Raw genomic sequence first — 25,600 nt, 5'->3', positions numbered from 1 at the left:
CCTAAATTCTCCAAAGCTGTTCGCCAAGCTTTCAATTTGATTTCATATTTGAAAACATCAATGAAATCTGACAACTGCCAGATTTCAATTTTGTTTCTAAATGCTGGAATCATGACATTTTTTCAAGCTGAATCAAGCTAATGTGCATGCACAGTCATAAGCACGCATCTCTATAGGAAGCATGCGTCTGACTGTTTCTATAGGAACCGGAGCCTCTAACGGCCGCTTCAGTGATGAGATGCCAGTTGGCGATTGGCTTTTATTTAGAAGGCGGGATTTATTCCGCCATATTGCGTGTTGCACTTTCTCACATTCAGTGCACCGTCTTTCTATATATAAAGTCTTTGGTAAAAGTTGGTGTTTTACTGCCACTGTTGTTCATTTCAGAAACAAACTGCAGTGAATTTTATGAATAGGTAAGTTTTCTGAGTTTTGCAAAAATGTAGGTAGAGTCATGTTGTGTTTTTCATAAAATAAATAATAATTAAAAAAAAAAAAAAATAGAAGGGGATTTATTCTGTCAAACTCCAAAAAGGATAATAAGCACTATAAAAGTGTCATTAAGGTTGTCCAGGGTTTCACGACATATGAGAATGTCCACAATAACGAAAAGGTTTTATGATTTAAATGACAATTTTGGTCTGTTTTAACGACAGAGCTATTGTATTTTCTTAAGATTTGGTTGTTCCTTTAAAGATGTAACCACTCTATTTAATAAGATGTATCATAAATGCATATGAATCTTCACAGAAAGTGTTACCACGCTTTTTGAGAAATACAGCAATGCAGCCCAAATTCTTGATTTCACACCCTTTGATTTCTCCTCACTTTTTTTCCTGCAAATAAAATCTCTATTTGGTTGCTTAAGTGGATTAAAGAGGTTGGCTGAATTGAAGTGAATTAAACAGATCATTAGATTGATCGCTTCGTTGGATGCTGTTCCACTCAGAAAACAGTACAAAACTCTCAGCTGTCTGCCTGTTGTCTCTTGGCGGTCTCCGAGCAACAGCATGTCTGCCGCCTGCCTTTTGAGCATCTAAGCTCATTTTAGGTGAGCAAATTCTTTCCAGCACAATTTGCGCAGTAGCTTGCGTCCCGTTAGTTGGCACCACACTTGCTCATGTCAGACATTCTTGTAGAGCCTGTGCCCTGCAGATAAGCGCTGCGATGAGGATGACTTCACAGCTCGCACAAACTGGCTAGCAGCTCAGTGGCTGGGATCATCCTTTTCTGCTGCTCAGACAAAGATATTCAAAGTAGCTTCAATTAGGAGCCAAACTAAGGTGGTCTGCCCACAATCTTTTGGTCTCATATATACTGGCTAGTATATCTGCACATACAAATGGAAAAGAACCTGTATGCCGTTCCGTGAGAGTTTAAGAGCATTTCTAATTATCAAAACGACAAAAAAATTGTTCCCATGGAGTACATCCTGATTGGCTAAATAGTTTTAATAATTAATCATAGTCCGGTCTACTGAAAATTAATGTAACAGCTCATTATTGTAACATCATGGGAAATCAGCGATTCATTTATAGCAGGAACATTTTGCAATTACTTTAATCTTATAAGATGCAGATAGAGATTAAATTATAAATTGTAAGATTTCATCTTGTTCAGTGGCATTAACGCATGTACTCTCACCTGCTGAGCCATAGTGTTGAACTCACACACACACAGATAAAATCCCAATAGTCCTGGTATAAAACATAACAAACAAAGAAACAATAAATAAATAAAATCATTAAAGGATTAGTTCACTTCAGAATTAAAATTTCATGATCATTTACTCACCCCCATGTCATCCAAGATGTTTATGCATTTCTTTCTTCAGTTGAAAAGAAATGTAGGTTTTTTGTTTTTTTTTTCTCCCCTTTTCCACCAAGGCAGTTTGAGTGCTGGTTCGGAGCCAGAGCCTAGTTTCAAATCAGTTCTTTTTCTTTCGACACACAAAGCACCAGCTCTGAACCAGGAAAAGTGGTCTGTAAGTAGCACCAAAACATTGCTGGGCTAGAAGTAAGAACCGGAACCGCTTGCGTCAGGGGCTGGGGGCGAGGTTACCGTGACCAACAAGAAACTTGAGACCGCCACTTTTGAAATAGCAGCTAATCAAGCTAATCGCAGCTCGATCGTAATCTCCGTCTATATACAAATGGATGTAGGTTCGCAAAGCCATAAGCATCAACAGTAGTGAAACATCCGCGATTGTTAATGGAAGGCTTGTTCGAGAAGCATCGGAGCAGCGCAGACCGATTCGGCGGGTGACATCGGAGTGACGCAGGTCCACGGGTGTGTTTGTAGAGCATACAACTCCTTGTGCTTTTGGATCGTTCTCGCGGAGCTTTGATGTCATGCGCCAATCGCTCTGCGGGAAGCCGATGCATCTCGAACAAGCCAGGTGTGTTTGTGTTTGCCGCTGCGGTGCTAGCTTTGCTGTGAAATATGAGATATATATATATGCATCACGTAGGCGGAAGTACTTATCAAGTGTCTACAAAGTGAACGTGCAAAGACGTTCTTGGATGACATGGGGATGAGTAAATTATCAGGAAATTTTAATTACGAAGTGAACTAATCATTTAAAATCGAAGTTTAGCATGTAAAAATTCAAGCATCTTATAAATCTTTCTCAAACATCACCATCTGAGGGTTTATTTTGTTTTTCTGTTAGAAAGTGAAGTGTTTTTTCCCATCATCCCTCTGAAGAGGAACTCAAGTGGTCACATTGTCCTTTCGGCCTACAGTGCTGCAGTAGGGATAAAAACTAAAACCCCATTCTCACTTCTCACTTAAGCTTTGGAGGGGTTTTACCCTCCGTTTGAAGTGGCTTAGTATTATGAACACCTTTCATTTGGGGTTGACAAATCCCCATACTGCATCTCACAGTTCATTAGCTCAACATATTATACAACAAGCCAGCAGCCACCATTTTTGAGCCCATCAGGAGCTTATTGCTGGAGTGTCTTCTGCAGCATTGGGCCCAGGTAGAATCCACTTCTCCTGGGATTTCCCCCAATCTCATTTATTCTTCTAATGCTCAAAAGTAGGTCACAACCCAGTGCCCCAGCAGGGCATATGTAAGGGAAGCCCCAAACACTCTTTCTTCTTCTCTTGTGTGACCTTGTATGGATCAACCACACCTCTGCACAGGAGTTTTGATCTTCAAATTAATATTTTGACAATACACTTCTATCGGCTTTGCTTTGTGTTTTATGAAATTAGCTCTCTGGAGACAGCACATATTGTAAATGCGGGGAAAAGGTGATCAGAGCTTATGGATATTGCGTTGTGGATAATAATAATAATAATAATAATAATGTCACATCTCCCTTTTAAGTCCAAAACTTGTACAAGGACACTGTATAATTATTTATTAAACCAACGACAATGTTCTTGCTCATTTTAGTTCTTTCATTTTTTTTTCTTTTTTCTTTTCTTTCTCCATCGGGCTTCTTCTGCCATAATTAACACATTCCATGTGCTATAATTAATACAGATGAGTTAAAAGGGATAAAGTAAATTCTTAAGAGTGCGGAAAGGGCTGTGGGAAAAGCAGAAACAGAACGAGGAGAAATGTAATTAAAAGGCTAAAGAAAGCCCAGTGAAACAGGGTTTTAAAATTATTTAAATGAAATGTTCCAGGTTCCAAGTACAAGTCAAACTCCATGCACAATATCACAGACATGCTGCTGCTTTCATCAGAAAATTATTTCAACTCATCACTCAGTTTATGAAAAGAAACAAAAATTTTGATTACAGTTAATGCACTTACAAATAAAAGTCAGTTACGCAAATGAAAGCAGAAATGTGAAGCTTATATATATATATATATATATTTATATATTAATTCCACTATACAAATTTGTGTTTGTCTGTTTAATGGTGGTGTGCACTCTAAAAAATGCTGGGTTAAAAACAACCCAAGTTGGGTTAAATATGGACAAACCCAGCAGGTTGGGTTAAAGGACACCTATTATGCCCTCTTTCACAAGATGCAATATAAGTCTCTGGTCTGGTCAAGTTTCAGCTTAAAATACCCCACAAATTTGCCCATATTTGGGGGTGAGCAAAAACATGCCTTTTACTATATTGCTGGCTAAAAAAAATAAATCCAAAATTGGTTGAAAAAAATGGCTGGGTGAAAACAACCCAATCCCTGGGTTTGTCCATATTTAACCCAGCATTTTTTAGAGTGTGTATGAACTACTGTATAACTGCAGCACAGATTATGCTATAAGTTAGAAATGCATAAAATAATAATAATAATAATAATAATAATGTGCAAGATTAAAGGGGACCCATTATGCCCCTTTCACAAGGTGTAATATAAGTCTCTGGTGTCCCCAGAATGTGTCTGTGAAGTTTCAGCTCAAAATACCCCACAGATCATTTATTATAACATGTTAAAATTGCCACTATTTGGGTGTGAGCAAAAACATGCCGTTTTTATGTGCACCCCTTTAAATGCAAATGAGCTGCTGCTCCCGGCCCCCTTTCCGGGGCTTTAACAGCTCATGCTTCGGTTGCTCAACAACAACAAAGCTGGAGAATCTCACGCAGCCAAAATGAGGATTGTCAGTAACGGTGTTCAGCCTTACATTGTTCAAACCGGAGTCGACACTGATGGAGAGACTCAACTGGACTTTCTGAACGATTAGTGGATAAATTTATGTAGTTTCTGTGGAGTTGATTAAACTCATCGACTCGTCTGCGCCGTCATGTTAATCTTTTGTGCAACCTGGGAAGAAGCTTGTTTTAGTCCCTACCAGCCATTTGTTGTAGTCCTTAAATAGTCCCAATTTGTATAAAAGAAATGGAACAAATGGTGATGTGTTGTAACTTTGCAGATGTTGTTTATGCTCAAACAGCAACATTACACACTAACTAAAGTTAAAAAAAAGTGAAAGCATAATCAAGGACTCCTTGCCCAAACCTCATTGTTTAGGCTGATAATGCATGCGACAGATGCTATCCATAGAGCCGTTCCATGACTCAAATTATACTCAAAGCTTTCCTTTCATGTTACAGTCATGTTACAGGCAATGCCACATAAAGACATACTGTTTATACGCAAGTATGTACTGTGTAAGGCAAACAATTGGTTGAAACTAAATGCTTAAGGAGGGAAATAAAGAGATATTTTAAAAAGCATATTGTCCATAAACTCACAAAAGCCCACATATCACGTTTAATTCAAAGCACTGAAGTGACTAAAAAACTAATGAATAAACAATATTTTCATTTGCATGAACAAATTGATAGTAATCATATTTGACAAGCCATAAACACATGCATCTCTACAGACCTCACATGCATTCAGGAATGAACTGGTACTAGACATCAGCTCAGAAGTCAGGACCTTAACAAACTATTGTCTGCTGTATTATCTACTGCACTTCATAAATATCCAAAATAGCCGTTTTACTTTGTAAAAACGGTCCAGTTAAATTGCACAATAAAAAATGAATCCCTTTCCTCTCAGCCTCCATAAAAGCTGTGAATATGTGTTATCTCTCTTCATGTTTACTGAAAACAAAGATGTGTGTCCTTCCCTTACCAGTCATTAAATCTTTTAAGTAATAAGTAATTTATATTGCATTAAATATTATCCTTTCTTCTAGTAGTGGCAGATCCTGGCACACACAGTCATTCGCCTAGAGCAGTACTGTTCTCTACGGCAGCAGGGGAAGTCACTCGTGCAGCTCTCAGACACGTGTTCCACTTCTTTCACTCATCCAACCATGACCCACTCTCTGTTGAAATCACACAATAAAATTCATACAAATATGCTCCCCATTCTGATACATCCACTAACAGGGGTTTTCAAGCTAGAGTCTGAGGATTATTACAGCTGTCAGATTTAAGGCCTGTTCACACCAACACAAATGTTCAACACAGAAATTTGGTCCGGTTTTCACATGTATTTTTTATGTTTAGACCAATCTGAAAAAAATAAAATGACAAACAGGCTGAATGGAAATGCCGCTTCACTCTCTGACAGTGTAAAGCAGAACTACCTCAGTACACAAAGCACTGTCCAGCCCTACTTAAAGAAGTAAGGAAGAAGAAAGTCAAATAGTATTTACATGTTTTCATGAATTCACTATGGTGTTTATCATAAAAAAAATACATTTACATATTCACACGACTTTTGCACATATATTTGCAATCTTGATAAATTGAAGCTGGTAGTCGAAAGTCAAAACCAGTCAGCAGATTTTGGGAAGTCAGAATTGACAGATTTCACAGAAAGTCATGTGGTCTATGATGGGCACGGACTATGCTAGCTTCAGGCTATTATTCCGTCCAGTCAGAGGAAATCAAACATGTCTGATATTTGGAACTGATTTTAGAACACATATTGTTTTCTTCTGCCATGCGTCTCCTAACAACAAAGAAATACTAATAGAAAGTATAGCATAAGTATTTAGCTTAGTGACAATATAAAAGCTTAAAAAAAACAAAAATATATATGTTGATTTTTTAATAAATATATAATAATTTCATATGAAAAAAACCCTGATTCTTACAAACATTTGTTATTTTGAGCATTTAAAATAAAATCCAGCAACTTCTACATTATCATACTGCCACAAATGAACTGTGGTACTTTATATGATATACTTGAAGTATAAAGGGAATTTCTAGACAGTTCTGTGCATAGAGACACCCTGTGAGAACCAATGATGGATTATTCACAATTCATTAATTGTGTCTACCATTCACACACACACATACACACATACACACACACGCACACACACACACGCACACACACACACACGCAAAAAGATTTCAGACTCCAGAGGTGAACAGACATTTACATTGTATTGCCAAAAGTTTTGGGACACCTGCCTTTACATGCACATGAACTTTAATGACATCCCATTTTTAATCCGTAGGGTTTAATATGGAGTTGGCCCACCCTTTGCAGCTATAACAGCTTCAACTCTTCTGGGAAGGCTTTCCACAAGGTTTAGGAATGCGTTTATGGGAATTTTTGACCATTCTTCTAGAAGTGCATTTGTGAGGTCAGGCAGTGATGTTGGCGAGAAGGCCTGGCTCACAGTCTCCGCTCTAATTCATCCCAAAGGTGATCTATGGGGTTGAGGTCAGGACTCTGTGCTGGCCAGTCAAGTTCCTCCACACCAAACTCACTCATCCATGTCTTTATGGACCTTGCTTTATGCACTGGTGCGCAGTCATGTTGGAACAGGAAGGGGCCATCCCCAAACTGTTCCCACAAAGTTGGGAGCATGAAATTGTCCAAAATGTATGCTGGTATGCTGAAGCATTAAGAGTTCCTTTCACTGGAACTAAGGGTTCAAGCCCAACCCCTGAAAAACAACCCCACACCATAATCCCCCTCCACCAAACTTTACACTTGACACAATGCAGTCAGGCAAGTACCGTTCTCCTGGCAACCGCCAAACCCAAACTCGTCCATCAGATTGCCAGACAGAGAAGCGTGATTCATCACTCCAGAGAACACGTCTCCACTGCTCTAGAGTCCAGTGGCGGCGTGCTTTACACCACTGCATCCAACGCTTTGCATTGCACTTGGTGATGTAAGGCTTGGATGCAGCTGCTCGGCCATGGAAACCCATTCCATGAAGCTCTCTACGCACTGTTCTTGAGCTAATCTGAAGGCCACATGAAGTTTGGAGGTCTGTAGCTATTGACTCTGCAGAAAGTTGGTGACTTCTGTGCACTGTGCGCCTCAGCATGCGCTGACCCCGCTCTGTGATTTTACATGGCCTATCACGTTGTGGCTGAGTTGCTGTTGTTCCCAATTGCTTCCACTTTGTTATGATGCCACTAACAGTTGACCATGGAATATTTAGTAGTGAGGAAATTTCACGAATGGATTTATTGCACAGGTGGCAACCTATCACGGTACCACGCTTGAATTCACTGAGCTCCTGAGAGCGACCCATTCTTTCACAAATGTTTGTAGAAGCAGTCTGCATGCCTAGGTGCTTGATTTTATACACCTGTGGCCATGGAAGTGATTGGAACACCTGAATTCAATGATTTGGAGGGGTGTTCCAATACTTTTGGCAATATAGTGTATGTTTCTCATAATTCATCTTTAGCCACATTATATACATCTATACGTCCATTTTCTAAACTGCTTGTCCTCTTGCCTCATGCTGTAGTCTGGGAAACACTCTGGATGCATTACCAGTTCATTGTAATCTAACACACACACTCATTCACACCTATGGTCTATACAATGTTTTCATAAGTCAGAATAGGATCAGATATTGCATATGTGGGCGTGTTAGGTGAATTCCAAATGAATTAAATGATTTGAATAAAATTTAGCTCATTTGGCTGAAAAAGATTTAAAGATCAATTGTAAAATGGTCTGACCTTCTCATAACTACAGCGTATGGATGAATACAGCTTGCATAAAGAGAGCTTAGTTTATGTATAATCAGGTGCATGGGAACCATTATAATCCCTATTCGCAATTCGATTTTGATTCGAAAAAAAAAAAAAAAAAAAAAAAAATGTTGGGGGAAATGATTATCGTGTAATCGTTTATGAATGACCCATCACTAGTGGGAACTACTGGAACACTGGAGCTGCTCTGGAATACTGGGCATGCAAGGACATGTATCTCAGCTTCCCAATTACACTCCTCCTAACAGAGTCTGACAGATGTGCGATTTCTAGGTATCTGGAATAGTACTGCATTACAATCAGGTAATTAAAGCTGAGTGCTGTCACAGTCTCGCAGACAGTTCGCTTCTCATTAGAGACCTTTGCGTGGTGCCAGACAGTTAGTCTGACAATGTTTGCACTTTGTAACTTTATTCTTGATATCACTACTGATTCCCAGCCACTGTACATACTGTGTGCTCACCCTAATGGGCCTTGTAATACTTTGCAAGAGTTTTTGCCCTGTGCTTTTTGAAAATGCCAAGTTAGCTGAAGCAGACATTTCAGCTGTTGGAAAGTAATGTGGTTAGGAGAGCCCATTTTAGTTTCATGACAGATTAAATTTCACTATAGCTTTACCTTTTTCACCATAAGATTGGGTTTGAAGAACATTCTAATCAGCCTATCATGTATTTATGAAGGTTGCGTTGGGCAGGAATGTTGTATTTAGACCAACAGCACCAACAATCCAAAATCCAGTATTCAGGAACATGTCTAAATCACATTAAGACAAAGTATTATGAATGGACCAAGGACCATGTGGTGTGCAAATATTTCATAGGAACACCCTGGCTGCATGCATGTGTTGTGAACATCTTTGCTTCTTTTAACATTTGGTTTGGTTTTCATTTTATGTCAGTTTTCAGTTTCTGTTTCCACTGACTTTATTTTGTATTTCCCTGTTTTCCTGAGCTTAATTCCTGTTTTCTTTGTTCATGTGTGCCTGTTTTTTAACTGATTATGTTATTGATTATGTTGTTCACCTGTGTCTTGTTGAGTTCCTTGTTGTATTTATTGCCCTTGGTTTGTTCAGTTCATTGTCCTGTATTGTCTTTGTTTTTCAAGAAAAGCTGTTTTGTTTGTATTTCTCTGTGTTAGAGTTCTGTTAGGGTCCATTTACACAACACATACCCTAAATTTGAAATAGATATTTGATGCATATACATCCACCTCTCCTCCTTGCACAGAGGATAGAGCAAAGCAAAACACTGGTCACAAATTAGAAGTCTAAAACAGTCTTTTTAAAAAAAAAAAAAAAAAAAAAAATATATATATATATTATATATATATATATATATATATATATATATATATATATATATATATATTTGAAGTTTATCAGCAGTTCCTCAGCATGAAAATGTCCAAATGTAATGTAATTTATATTTTCAAAACATTTTAAGAGTTTCTATCAAATGATACCTACCTTTTGACTCTCCTTGCTAGAGTTTTGGAGTTATGAGTCTTTACTTTTGTGTGTGTCGCTCAGAAAAAAATAAAAAATAAAATAAAAAAAATTCTAAAAAAGCCTTCAGGTCTTAAAGGGTTAAAAGAAAATACAGTACACCCAGAAATTTTCTCATGGTTTAGCCTATTCATCTTTTCGACCAACTGTCTCCAGAACCTGCATGAGAGTCGACTTTGCGTTCGACGAAGCATATTGTAATGAGCAACGTGAAGCTTTCATGACATTTTTGCGGGAGATTCATGTGAAACTCATACAAGAACTGCCATCTCTGTTATTCTGTCTTGTTTGTTTCTCATTATCATTATCATTGCAAATATAGATCTTACATGGGCTTGTGAAGGCATTTCTCAACAGGTAAAATTAGGCTACTTTCAATAAAAGGAATAGGCTACTTACAACATATTAGAAATACTTTAAGCTGTGTTGCTATATATCATGAGTAAGTATCTTATCTAGTGCATCTCGCTTATAATAAACCCATCAAATGTTTCTACACCGGGTGCATTTTTTGACATTACACATGTAACGGAAGCAAGCTATTAAGAGCTATGCATGTAAACCTCACTTGCCTGGCCTCAAAATGGACTGTGGTCTTTAGCATCCTTGTTAGTGAGCCCACCTTCATGCTGGAGATGCCGATTTGAATCCCACTTGAAGTGGATAGAGTAGGATCGGTTACATTTGGTGCCTTGACCCGGATGGGAAAGAGTTTAGGGGGTGAGTGTAACAGAAGCAAGCTAGTAAGAGCTGTGGGTGTAAGCCTCACTCCCCTGGCCTCAAAACTGTCACTAGAGACTGTGGTCTTTAGCGTTCTTGTTTGTGCGCCCACCTCCCATGCCTCCCATACCGGTTCATTCCCACTCGGAGCGGGTCGAGTAGGACCAGTCACACACACCACAACTCTTTGAGGCTGAGTAAACATTATAAACTGGTACAATGGTCTTTCTGAGCAGATGCATTATGATGTTGTATTGAAGCAACCATTGTAGCGCGTTGCATCACAATGCACAGTTTGTCTTGATGTGTTCATGACCTGTTTAATTTTTGATGGTCTAAATGCAGCAAATTTTGGCTTGCACTTCTGTAACCGAAGCCAATTTCTTTTTTTCTTGTAATGCATCAGACATGGTCCCACACCAGCTAAAAACCCTCTGGGTCAGTCTGCTGGAGTAGCCATGCCACAAACTCTTGATATAGGTTGAGATAGAAAGAGATTGACAGATCTGAGCGGACCGTCTCAATGGTTTGATGGTGCGTGAGGGGTTCAATGTTTACACCTTTGGGGAAGATAAACCCATGAATGGCATACTAATGGTAGTCAAAGAACAATAAACTGGGTTTATTGAGAATGAATTTTAACATAAAAGAATTGTATACTTAAAAAAAAATAATAATACAAAAATAAAAATAAGATAAATAAATACTTTATATCCTAAATTAAAATTTTATAAAATTACTTTTTTTCTCTCAAATTTTCCCATTGAAAACCCTTGCATCAATCTGCAAGTGTCGAGATGGTCCTAACTGCAGAAAACAAGATCCAGGGGGCAAGGTTGGATCCAGATCCAACTCCTCCCACTTTACATATGAGAAGCGTCTTGCTGCATGTTGGAGCAAGTTGAACATCCAACCCGGCCCACATTCAAATGACGTCACATTTGGAGCCAAGCCAGTGCCACCCTGAAGCCGATTCTTAAGATTTTATTGGTCATGTCAGTCACAGTACTGACTGCCTACACCAAACACTGATCCCTAAACCTACCCATCTTCACCCCCTGGATCTCATGTACTGCAGTGAGGAGCTACTGAAAGTGTCAGTAGCAACAAATAAAGAAAATGAGGAAAATATGATCACCACAGCATGGCAAATAGGGTCATGTGCACTAATTGCTAGTGCTTTATCCACATGACACATTTCTCCTTTGTCTGACCAAAACAACAGCCTTCTGTACAGCTTTCTGAAAAAGCTTCAAGCAAATGACCCTCTCATTGGGTTGCATTGTGGAAACATCTGTGCTTGTCTGATCGCATTCCAAAGTGACCAATGCTCTTCGCCAACACCTTGTCACAATCATTCTCATTAACCATAAACTTCTGTTTCTTGTCCCATTTCAATTTGCCTTGAAGCAATAGTGCTTTATTTATTTGTTACTTTATGAAATCATGCAGCAGAAACCATGTTAGTGCTGATTTGTTAACATCTACATACAGGGAACATCAGTCTTGTAGGTACGAGCTATAAACAAATATTATTATCATAAAATATATGCAAATTAGGGAAACAAAAATGAGCAGAAGGAGAGGTGTAGTACATCATCTATCAAAGTGTCATTTTTGATGGGTTCATAGCAATATTTGCATTGTTTTGTTTTTAATTTTGTCCATATTTTGGTGAGAAATATTGTTTTGGATGACCCAGTATGCAGTATTGTGCATAATTTATTATCAGGCTTTTTAAATATTTTTATTTACTTCTTACTGTCTTATTTTATATGCTAAACTTCACTGAAGTCTTGCACCGTTTTTAGAATGAACAAACACAATCTATGTAAGACTCAAAATAAAAGAAATATTCAGGGCTAGTAGTGCATATGGGCTTTTGCAATTGTGTGTGTTTTGTAACGTGCATGCTCCAAACATTATCCCATTCTTTCTGTCAAACAGTTTAGTTCAATAATGACAGACAAAATAAGCAACAGTTGCATAAATGCATGAATAAAATGCAATTCTGTGTATATTTAAAATATCAATAAACTATTAATTAGGTTGAATGATTCAACACTTTTGGTCTGTAGGTCATGATGAAGAAGGAAATAGTTTGAAACATGCATTTAATTCATAGAATTATTAAATAACATCTCCTTGAATTATAATAATTCATAAATGATGACCCCACTATGGAGCTTCTGCCTCAACCATGCATCAGTCATCTTACCCCATGGATCTAATTTTAACTTTTCACTTCAAAATAGAAACAGCATTTTACTGTACATTACTGCACACACCTGACCCAACAAATGTTTAATGCATTTCTAGGCTACAAACACTTCACAGGGCCCTTAAACAGTATTAAAATATCTTAAATTCATTAACATTTAATGCTATAAAAAGTCTTAAAAATATTAAATAACAAATGTCTTTAATTATATTAATCATTTGTAGAGATCTTAAATTCGAGACAGAAGACGATTAAGTTAGATTCACTCTGCTGAGTTAAGGGGACTCTGAGCAAAGTATGTGAGTGTAGTGGAGCGACGGTAATTTCCCCTCCTTGCTCAAAGCATTCTGTAATCACTCCGCTCCAGCTCCACTCCCTGTTTTGGTGATAAGCCGCGTTAAGTTCCAAGGCCTTGTCGAAAGTGTGTCCTAGCCTGTCTTAGTGACGAAAAACAATCTGTGATACATGATGCATTTTGAGATTGTTTGGGATTATTCTGTTATTAATCTGTATTGATTTCATGTTCACTCTTAAAAAGCATTGAATTTAATTAATGTTGCTTGAACTTATTCCTGTGCTTTTTTTATGTAGATATAATTTGATGTCAGCTTTCACTTTGTTCCTCACTCATCATGGTGTGGAGATTACTGTGTGGTGCCTACAGATTTTTAATCTGAAAATAACTTCAGACTGAAGTCTGGAGCTTACTAAATAAATGATGTACAGAGGCATGAGGAGCATACATGTTTTAATGCTGCAACCATCATTCAATGAGCAACAGCCAGTATGATTCGTGCCATGGTGGCAAAACCTTCTACTGAAGGCTAGAAGGCATTTGTAATGAGTGATTTTATCTGACTTGTTTTCCGCCTTCACGCTGGAGCTTCTTGACATTTCTGATTGACTTAGCAACATATATTTTCGTCTGTTGCTTCTCAAATAACATTCCAGCAAATTGGATTCTCAAATAACATTCCAGCAAATTGGACCTTGTGAAGCGTGTCTTCACAAGGTCCAAAGACTCATAGTTCTCTGTTGAAATGCAGAACATAAAAAAACATGTCCTGTAATTGTTTGCGGTCGCATACTTAATTACAAGAATCAGTTAGAGATCCTACTCAGTGATTAATGCTGCCCTCTAAAGATTTCAACATTCATGAAGAACTTTGAATTTTTGCCACTATTTTTATTCATTGCATTAGATGATTTATTAAAAGCAAATGCTAGCAGACAAGATTTCTTTTGATGTTTGTTCCCATAGAGGACCTGTAGAGGATTGCATCATCAATAATGGAGGTCATAAAACATGAGCAATACTCATCACTGGAAAAGACACTGTGGATTTGAGATGATTCCTTCTCCCAACCAAGCAAAGGTTCACTGAGGACAGTGTCCCCTGTTCCATGCTGGCAATATGGTCAGAGAGATAACTCTTGGAAAAAAGCTTGTTTTATCCCTCCAGCGACAGCTGTGAAAACGCAATCATTCGAGTTTGAACTTTTGAAGGAGCCTTAAGGATCTCACACCGACAAGGCTGTATCTCTCTTTAAAGTGCGATGAATTATTGAAGTGTACAACTGAGAAAAGCATCTCAACCAATCATGGCCAGCCAAACAGGAAGCTCTGTTAAATGTCAAGTCTGAGCAGAAGTCAGAATCTTTTTTCCCGCTCTTGAGTCATTTGCAGAGATTGGTGAAGTGCTTCACACACCAGAGCAGGCTGTCTCACTAAGAGGACATTACATCAGTTGAATGGGGAAACTTGGGGGGTGAAGTGAAGTTTTAAAAGGGCTGTCAGAGAGTCTTGACTCATTCTTTTTCCCCCCCTCTAGGAGTACACGATTGATGTGTTCTTCCGGCAAAGTTGGCGGGATGAGAGGCTGAAGTTTGATGGGCCTATGCAGGTCCTTCCACTTAACAACTTGCTCGCCAGCAAGATCTGGACTCCTGATACCTTCTTCCACAATGGGAAGAAGTCAGTAGCCCACAATATGACTACACCCAATAAACTCCTGCGACTGGTAGATAATGGAACTCTTCTCTACACGATGAGGTATGACTTCAACTCTTGCTAGTCTCTGTAAAGGCCTTGATGCATGTTGAACAACTTCATTGCATAGTTTCCGCATCCAGTCTACAATGGAATCAAGTGGTGACTTTAGGTGTTTGCAGTTTAGACAGCTTAGTTGACTCAGTTTCCCCCTGATATTAAGATGCGTTTTTGGTTAATCGGATCACAAGTGGACGGGGGAGAAACAATCCCATCCCATTTAACCTCTTTTGTCCACTTTCAACCACTTCTGCCCTGATTTCTTCGAGGGAAGGGTCTATGGGCGGGTAAATGTATGTTTTGTTTTTTTTCAGATCTTTCAATCTAATGGACAAAATAAGCTCACGCATTTTACATACGAACGCGACCGGAGACGACGGAAAACATACAGAGAGCATGAGCTTTCGTTTCTGCTCTGACAGCCACAAGAACACACCGAACGCGGTGTGTATTAGAAATCAGGAATGGTGAGAGAACAGCATGCTTCATCTTCAAACCAAACTTGAGTCTTCAGCCAACAAACTTTAAATCCCGTCTGGCTAGTGCGCTTCCCGTAATGTTTACGCGTTAAGTCAGTAGGTGGAGAGTATGAGTGTTTCAACTGTCAAGGTCACTTGAATGTGTTTTCGACTACCTCTGGAAGTGGTCGAAATTGGACAAGCTCAAAACTTTTTACACCCCGTTCACACCTGTATTTAGTGTCGTCCACTTGTGATCCAATCAACCAAAAGGCATCTTAATACCAGGTGAAAACAGGGCCAATGAGAGCAATCTAATTTTATTACGCCACTCAATTGCAATGCATGTATATGGGTTTTTCACACAACCAAATGGTGAACTTATGCATTACACAAGCATTCTGTTATCTGGCTACTTAAATCAATGCTTTGGGGAGATTTTGAATTCAGGTGGACAGCAGGTTGTCAAACTGAAAACAAATCCTGCCTGACTTCTCCAGCCCTTTCAGATGAGCTGGCAGATGTAGACTAATGTCTTCTTATCGATGGAGGACTCCGGATGAGCGGGACGATGGGGAACTGGCCAGCCTGTGACCCAAACACCCCAAGTGCTTGATGAATGAGTCAGGGGATTGAATTGTGACTAGCTTGGCCAGGAGCTGTCCAGAGCAATGTGTTCAGCTGCCATAGACAGAGTAGGCCAATTCCAGCAGCCATTTCAACACAGCACCTGGGCTGCTTGTGCACAGTCACAATGAGAGATTGGTCATCTGTATCTCCGAGTTAGGATTGGTTTTTATCTCTCCAAAACTTTAACCTCATCTCCAATGTTATAAATGGCCATCAACCTACAGGAAAAAGGTACTATATCATCATATTACTGCTAATTTATCAGACCGCCATAACCTTGAGGTTTCCCATAACAAAAAGAAAAGGCTTACTCCTGAATGTATGAGAAATGGCGATTCTTGAAGCGCTGCAGAAATGATTGTGAGAAACCACTATATGCTTGAAAAGATTCCCAAATCGATGCTAGATGTTGATCTGTGCCCTACTGAACCGTATGCAATTTATTAAAGTAGAGACATTTTTGCTGACTCTGCTGTGTTCAGAGTTTAACGGTAGCACGGCCGATGCATTAAACATACATGAATTTCACATTTGCAGTACGTGCATAGCTTAAAAATATTTATGAAATCCTTTTACCCTGAAGGAAGAGACTGCTCTTGCCAGAAAGCCAATAACGTAGCACAGTGACATGTTGCTAGTTTATCATGCGCAATAGTCTGAATACATTGCATTTTAACCGTAAGACAAGTACAGAACAGTGTCAAAAATAGCTTTCTAGCGATTTAAAGATTATTTTCTCGTCACAAGTTAATATATACTTGTTTTTCTATTAGCACTTTTTTCACTCCCAAAAGGTGTTAAACATCAGCAAAAACTAACTGAATCATTTATTCACCCTTTCCCCGGCCTGTCATCTCAAGCATTTGAATTACACGATACATAAGCCTTAATCAGAACTGTAAATCTAAGCAGAGTTTTCAATACAGTAGTGCTTGTCTGCAGGGATTGTGCTGATAATGAAGGTGGCACATGAATAGGCCCTATGTGGTGGCACACTAGATATACTGTATTACTGAAAGGGGGGTGTAACTTCATTCTCTTCTAGGCCCTGTCTCATATGAATTCATTTAATATGGCTTCAGTGCTCCCAAGGCTAAGAATAACATTTGAATTTGGATGCTTTAATGAAGGCTTGTCACTCTCATTGTGTTTGCCCGCGGGGATGGCGTGTTGTAGAGAAGTTGTTAGCTAGAGCTCCCAGGGACAAGAAAGTTGATGTTTCCGGACCATTATGGGCAAGGGCATAATTGCATTGTATAAGTGCATGGTTTATTTGCCAATCTCCCACATGCCTCTCAGAATTTCTCAGAGGCTAACTCGAAAAAATTTGGTGTCTCAATCTTTAGAGATCATAATTGACTCAGATTATCTTCTGCAAGTGAATATAGCATAATTTTTAGCGTCGTCACCAAATTCACTCATGCTTTTTCTTCACTCAGTAAGTTAGCCTCTCTCAAACATTTTTAGGCCTTTTGAGCCAGAAGTAACACTCAGGTGCAACCACATTGTAACCAAAAATGTTCTGTCTTTGCTCCTTACGTGTTGTCTTAACACATCACCGTGTATCACGTGTAGCACTTGCTAATGCAGTAGTTTGAAAAAAATGGAAGCTTTCCGACGCAGCTTTTAAAATGTTCTATCTCTCCTGATTAGTGAGGCACATGTTAAAGCCTTTGTGTTAAGTAGAACATCTAGTAGAGAATCTAAATTATTGATCATGATTTATCGCCTCCTTATAGCGGCATGTCTGTTTTGGGCTCTTTTTCGTGATAGTCTTTTCAAGTGAAGTCAGTGTCAAACCTTTTTTTTTTTTCTTTTTTTTTCCCAATATATACACATTCTACAATGTGTTTTCATGCATTAAAGAAGAGTCTGTCCAGGGTCAGGCTATAGAAAATGTGACAAAGACTGCTGCTCAGTGGCTTAAAGTGCAAGTTCGCAGATTTTCAACCTGCTTTGTATTGTTATAATGTCAAGGTAAAGTAAAAAGTAAACGTTTACTCCTTCTCCATTTTACTTGGAAAAAAAAATGTTTCATACTTACACATGACAACTGCTTTCTCTGGGTCAGCGATAGCGCCAACTCAGATTTGAGTGTTCTGGTGTGATTTTGTCAAAGGTTTAATAGACAAAGGTGAATCACTGTCATTCAGGAAAAAGCGTGGGGGTTTGAATCAAAATTGTGATTTGAGTGGTTCTTTCTCTTGCAGAAGTTGCCACCACAATGCTAGGGTGTTGCGAGTGATTGAAAGGGCATTGCGATGCAGTTGCTATGGTATTGAGTGTTTTTCTTATTTCTACGTGACTATTACATGCACAGCTAGATTTTTTTTTTCATTTTAGATTCCACTGTCTGTGTGTTTTGTCTAAAACCAGTGACATCAGTTATATTCAGATATTTCTCAGATCACCAAAGAGGACCATGAAATCAAAATGACAATAATGAAATCCTTTGTAATACAGAATTTCATAATAAGTGCTAACACAACAGCTTTTCTGACATTCAGCAGAAGTGCCTTGGCTATGATTTGAAACACTGGGACTATAGGGTAAAGCTGTATGAATGATTTTTAAACATTCAGTATTGATCTGTATTCAGTAAGTTATGGGCACAGAGTTGACTCTGAATATATGAGCACAGGGAACAAACCGCACACAGATCAAAGTAGTGTGTTAAAGGGATCAATATTTACTGAATGAAGTTTAAAAGTATTTGGACTTTATTAAGTTTGTAAAGAGAAAATATTTCCAATAATAGTGTTGCTATGATAAGACTATTCAGTTTGAATTAAAATGGCAACATCAAACAGGATTTTCCTTGCTCTTTTAAAAGAATAGTATTGTACCATGTAGACTGTAACATTTTAACATTCACACAGCAATTGTATATGCACCTGCAAAAATGTCTTGTTTGGAAATGATCACAATTACGATGAACTTATAATTGCAAATATCAGTATGTCAGAGAGATATTTTTTTTCCCCCCTCCATTTCTTCATGTGATCCACTGTCCACTCCCAGTAAAAGGCATTTTTTCTTGGCTTTTTTGAGTAAAGCAAAAACTGTAATGAGCCTAATAAACAAAGTTCAGCACTGCAAATAAATAATCAATTTAAATACAGCACAGCACCATTTTAGCATGTTTAGCACTTGGTGTCACGAATGTGGCTCCCTCGGTTCCTCCTCCGGACCATCGGAGGGAGCCATCTCCGGAATACTGAACAGTTACTATTCGGACTACATTTCCCATGGGCCCTCATTCCTGGGACTGATTACGCACACACCTGCAACACATCACATCCACACTATTTAAGACACACACACACACACATACACCGCGAAGTCTTGATTTGCCGAGGTGATCATTACTGAGCGTTTTTCTGTGGACTGCTATCTGTTATCGTCTGGACTGTTTATCTCTTGTGACCCATCGCCGCCTGCCCTGATTCCTGCCTGTTTCCTGGACTGTGTTTGTATTGCCGCCTGCCCTGATCTCTGCCTGTCCCTTGACTCTGCTTGTCTGCCGCCTGCCACGACCATTGCCTGTTCCTGTTTCTGCCTCTGCCTTTGCCCTGTTCTGCTTTGTTGATTTTTCTAAATAAACGCTGCAAATGGATCCACACTCTGCCGACTCATCATTACACTTGGTTTGACTAGACTGTAGATGATGCAGGTTTTCACACTGAAAATACATTTGCTACAGTGGTGCAACTATTTAAATAATATAGGATTATTTAATGATTTTCACTCCAATGTCTTTCACATGCAAAATAAATAAATCTCACCTCTGGTGAAAAGTTTTCCACCACTTTAAATCAAATATAATTTTCCTCTGGCTTTGGAAAGCACATATTACTACTGTGACTGTTCCAGAGTCCTGGAGGGATAATGGAATGTTGCATGTCTGTTTGCTTTAGAGTTAGAAACATGGAATGCCAGCAGTGCTCTTTAATCTTTTAATTCCATAAATGAGTTGTTAATTGAAACATGGGGGTTTTGCAGCTGTTTTGGCCCAGAGCATTCTGTTTCGGTGATCATAAACTACTGTGGAGCATGGTTAATGAGAATCAAATAGATTATAAACTGTTAAATTTGTATAAAAACTGCATAACCTTCCTTCCCACCCATTGAGCTCTATGGACTCAGATCAGCTAAAGTTATAACACATTGCAGTCTGGGGCAATTTAAAAAGGTTGTATTTTACACTTTTGTATCTTTTCTTTTCTCCATGAAGTCAATTTTTTTTTTTAGTTTTACATTACCCTTTTCTCCCTCTCTGACTTAAAATTTAACAGCATGTATTTGCTTGTGCACCTTTTCAAATTCTATATGTAAATTATATCTCTTATGACTGGTTAAGCTCATTTCATGAAGACCACATGCATAATTCACACTGTCTGCCATTCATTGGGTCAAGTTGTTAAGTTGTATATTGAATAGAGGTTGAATGTGGGCAGTCATAATTAATCCATAAATGGTCTAGGCCAAGGGTTTTCAAACTGGGATATGGGGACACCCAGGGGTCCAAACGGGGGTGATGGGGGACCATGGAAAATTTTAGAGAAAAAAAAAAAAAAACAGTCTGTAAATGCGCTGCTATTTTAAGATGAATTTTATAATTTTAATCTTAAAATCAATCAATTAAAAATGTTAAAAATATATATATTTTAATGCAATACAGAAATTCAACAGCACAAAAATAAGTGTGCTATTATAATAACACTCTTTTTTTCAGTATAATTGGCTTGCATTTTAGGAAGGGTGTCTATGGTAAGGGAACAATCATATTTGAGTGTCCTTGTCCAGAGCACCGAATACCCTAGCTATGGCCCTACCCTTGGCATCAAAATTTTTGGTCTTTTTTTTTTTTTTTTTTTTTTTTTAGGTTCTTTAATTTCAGGAAAATCTTGTAATTGTTGGATGCATAATAGCCTATCAAAAGATTTGTGTTTTCGTTTAATTGTGGTATGTGCAGCCGTAGGCTCTTCTCCTGGACAGAAAACAGGAAATACGTGGCAGGAAAATCAATATGCCAAGACACAAAAAAGAACAAGCAAGTGATTGTTGTTTTGTTTTCTGAGACAGACAGTCTGGCACAATCTCATTAAATCTGGGGCCAACATTGCACTTGTGATGATGTGCTGACCTCCAACATGCCATTGAACGCAGTTATTTTTTCCTGGAATGGCTGTGCAAGGTTAAACATTGACTGAGAGACAACTTGATTTTGCTCATTCATTGTGCTGTCTGTTCTGAACTTGTGGCAGCAATATTGAAGAGCAGAAGCCAAATAAGCCTTCCTGCTCAGCTCATTGGGTGAATCTCATGAAAACGGCCAAGAAACAGTCAGGTCATAATTCCTAAAAAAAAAAAAAAAAAAACAATAAAAAGGGATATATGTATCTTAAATATATACATTTTGAAGCACAGTGACACTATGTTTTATGACAGTAAAGCAAAATCAAACCCCTCTCCCTATAACCTACTTACTCCCTAACACATTATTGCAATGTGAAAAAGTCTCATTCACATTACTGTAAAAAAAAAAAATAATAATAAATGTTTACTGTAAAGTATGTTTTGTAATATTATTTTGATTTTAAAATAAGTTGTCTGGACAGGATGATTTTTATTATTGTAATATTATTTATAGTACTAAAATACACCTTATTTTTTTTATTTTTGGATGAACACTAGTGGCAGTAAAACAAAAACTTCTCACACAAAACAACTTCTCACATCTCTTACAGAATACTAAGTAGCACTAGTTTAGGGTCCAATACTCACTATTAACTATTTGCTTATTAGCATGAATATTACTAGGATATTGGCTGTTTATTAGTACTTAAAATGCACATATAATGCTTTATTCTGCATCACCATATTCTATATCCCATAATCCTACCCAGAGTTGGGCAAGTTACTTCCAAAATGTAATACATTACATATTACTAGTTACTGTCATTTGAATTTGTGACATTACAATATTACTGTCTCTGAATTGTAATGCGTTACACTACTTTTGAGTTACTTTCACCAAAATAACCACAGAAGTATGACAGCATAAAATGCTAAAATGTAGTTTATTGCTGCTCATTATACATCCAGTAGAAGGTGATGTGATATAGCATAATGACTGTGTAGGCCAGTGATCCTCCAGGGGGGCCTGAAGATAACTTAATTTTTGTTAAATTAAATATTAACAAACACCACCTCTCTGCGTATTATGCGATTGTTTCAGAGCAGCCCACACCGTTTCTCATCGCACTGTGTGAAAAACAGACTGACCGGCGACTCAAAACACCCAACCGCATCAGTAACATAGTATACGCAAACTACATCTTTCAGTTAGTTAAAGAAAACCAGTGTTGCTAATAACGTTTTGATGGATGACGATTTTAATGAAGGTAAAGACGATTACAGTGACATACAGGTGTCATACATTAGGCATGCGTGAGTCCGTTATTATTGATGCAGAAACAAATGTGTGCTCGCGGCTCACTTGTATTTCTGCCAACATGTTCTCCAACTAATACACCTATATAGGTCATTTGTCACTTCCCTGAAATACTGTAATGAGTATTGACCGGCTGGCTTAGGAATGCCAGCCGCTCATGCTGAAATCAGCGGTGGATCAGTCACACTGGAACGCAACCCTCTCCGCTTTCGGACCGATCCAGAGACGTGACGTGATTCTAGAAGATCAGCGGAGACGTGACGTGACTCTGGGCGATCAGCGGAGACGTGACGTGACTCTGGGCGATCAGCGGAGACGTGACGTGACTCTGGGTGATCAGCGGAGAAGTGACGTGACTCTGGGTGATCAGCGGGCTGCTCTGGGACGACAGCGGGTTCGGGCTGGCAGACTGGTCCATGGCCAAAAGAGCTTGAATGCATCCTCCAGGCATACAGGACAGCCAAAACATAGAATGTGAAGACAGCCCTCTTGGCCATGACAGGACTGACAGGAAGAGCATGCAGGGATGGAGCGGACTCACAGGCTGGAGCGGACTCTGGAAGATCAACGGTGGCTTGACTTGGCTCATGAAGATCAACTGTGACTTGACTTTGTTCATGGAGATCAGCGGTGACTTGACTTGGTTCAGGATAGTCAGTGCTAACTTGATTTGGTGTTGTTATTATGGTAGCTGCCATTTTGTGAGTGTCCTCTGGCGCGGCAGCCATTACATGACTAGACGAGGTGTCGCATTCCTCCGCGACACCCACAGTAAACGGAGAACCAACAGTCATTAAAGCATAATCCAAAAACTGACTTAGAGATGAACGGGGTCCCTCACGAATGAGTTGTGATTTGAGTGGCTGATTAATGCCCTCACAGAAAAAGTCTATCAGCGCACAGTCCGGCAAGTCTGAATAATAAGCAATGTCCAAATATTCCACAACATATTCCTCCAGCGACCGTGAGCCCTGTTTGAGCCCTAATAACAATAGAGCAAAGTTCCTACCAGACCAGTGTTCATCAGAAAAGCTGCTGGATTGTTGTTTTGGCGAGGTCTTCTGTAACGAGGCGGCACTCAGGCAGAGATCCATTTGCAAGCTTTATTTAAAGTAAGCGTGGTCGTACAGGCAGGGTCAAAGCAGGGGCAAACAGGAACAGCAGGGGCTAGGCAGAATCGTGGTCAGGATACAGGCAGTAGATCAGGGCAGGCAGATATCGTTCACAGTCCAGATAACAATAACCAGTCCAAAGGCAGAGAATCATAAACCGGAAACAGGCAGGATCAATAACAGACAGGCAGACAGGATACAAACGCTCAGAATTGTCACAGAAGTAAACAAGACCTCGCAATGTGTGTGTGTGAGTGAGAGTCCTTTATAGTCCAGGTAAGAGCTTCAGGAGTATGTGGCAATAGGTGATTGGTGGAGTGAGTGCATGTGATAGGCAAGGGAGGATTATGGAAATGGAGTCCGGAGTGAACAGGAACGTGACAAATACGACACATAGGAACGTTTGCTGAAGTTGTGCCTGTATCAACAACAGGACACTTTCATTTTTTAATGCATTGTTCCCTTTTATCTGCATCATATTTCGGTTTCGCGCAGATCACATGGTAGATCATTGCAATATATAACAATATGCAAATGTGATCATGTGATCATGTTATCATGTGATCGTGAGCTTGATCCCAGGGAACGCATGCACTCATAAAGTGTATATGCACTATAAATCACTAAGGGTAGGTTTGGGGTTGGGGTAGGTGTGGTCGTTAATTAAAAAAATAGTTTTGCTAAATGGAAATAAGACAAATGGTGTAAAAACTCCACACATTGAACACTCATTTTGATTGGTAACGCGGTCATACGTCATTTCATGACGACAGATGTAACACTGTCATTATTTTTACACCAGCATTAAGAGTTCCTTTCACTGGAAATAAGGGGCCAAGCCCAACCCCTGAAAAACAACCCCACACCATAATCCCCCTTCACCAAACTTTACACTTGGCACAATGCAGTCAGGCAAGTACCGTTCTCCTGGAAACCGCCAAACCCAAACTCGTCCATCGGATTGCCAGACAGAGAAGTGTGATTCATCACTCCAGAGAACACGTCTCCACTGCTCTAGAGTCCAGTGGCGGCGTGCTTTACACCACTGCATCCGACGCTTTGCATTGCACTTGGTGATGTAAGGCTTGGATGCAGCTGCTCGGCCATGGAGACCCATTCCATGAAGCTCTCTACGTGCTGTTCTTGAGCTAATCTGAAGGTCACACAAAGTTTGGAGGTCTGTGCACTGTGCGCCTCAGCATGCGCTGACCCCGCTCTGTGATTTTACGTGGCCTACCACTTTGTGGCTGAGTTGCTGTTGTTCCCAATTGCTTCCACTTTGCTATGATACCACTAACAGTTGACCATGGAATATTTAGTAGTGAGGAAATTTCACGAATGGATTTATTGCACAGGTGGAAACTAGGGCTGAAACGATTAGTCGACATTATCGACAACGTCGACAATAAAAAATTGTCGACAAATATTTTTGTTGTCGAATAGTCTCTTGATCTCATACGACCTATTTGAAGGGCCTGCAATAACGCGGTGTAACCAGTGGGGCGCTGTAGCGCAATACTGTAATGCAGCCCTCCGGGATCCAATCCAATAAAAGAAGTCAGTGCTTTGGAGAGCATAGTGCAAACGACGTCGAACCCGTGAAATGTGGGAGATTAACATAGCATAAACATAACAAACATAACGTTTAGCATAACTACAGAATACTGTCATGCAGGGCCACCAACTCTCATTCAAACTCACTGTTCTCACGCCACATGTTCATTTTCTCACACAGTGAAAGATGCATCGCAGAGCAAAGAGGACACAGACAACGGCAACGCACCGACAGATCAGGTTACTTTTGATATAAAACTAAGTCTAAGCTTTTAAATTCAGTCAATATTACTACGGGATTCAAACAATACTTGTGGTGGTGACTCTGTTTAACATTGTGTGGCAGATCGCTGTAACACCTCGGTTCAAGCGGCATGTGAACCTATTCCTCTCTATTACAGCGCGAAATAAACATGAATGAACATCAAAAAGTACTTACTGAACTTACTGAAATGAATCCATCTCTATTGTAATCACTTAATCGGA

The 25,600-nt window shown here is 39.2% G+C and overlaps 1 protein-coding gene across 2 annotated transcripts in view; it reads left to right on the top strand.

Moving 5' to 3' along the window:
- gabra3 (gamma-aminobutyric acid type A receptor subunit alpha3) overlaps nt 1-25,600 on the top strand; it is a 268,591-nt gene that overhangs the window by 117,254 nt on the left and 125,737 nt on the right. For both annotated transcript variants that reach the window (XM_048165836.1, XM_048165837.1), the window contains exon 5: nt 14,686-14,906. In XM_048165836.1, coding sequence (XP_048021793.1) covers nt 14,686-14,906 — 221 coding nt within the window. The remainder of the gene's footprint in view (nt 1-14,685; nt 14,907-25,600) is intronic.

This window comes from Megalobrama amblycephala, linkage group LG18, assembly GCF_018812025.1.
Source record: "Megalobrama amblycephala isolate DHTTF-2021 linkage group LG18, ASM1881202v1, whole genome shotgun sequence".
In the NCBI taxonomy this organism is placed as follows: domain Eukaryota; kingdom Metazoa; phylum Chordata; class Actinopteri; order Cypriniformes; family Xenocyprididae; genus Megalobrama; species Megalobrama amblycephala.
Note: the sequence above shows the minus strand (reverse complement) of the source record. Positions and strands in the feature narration are given on the sequence as shown.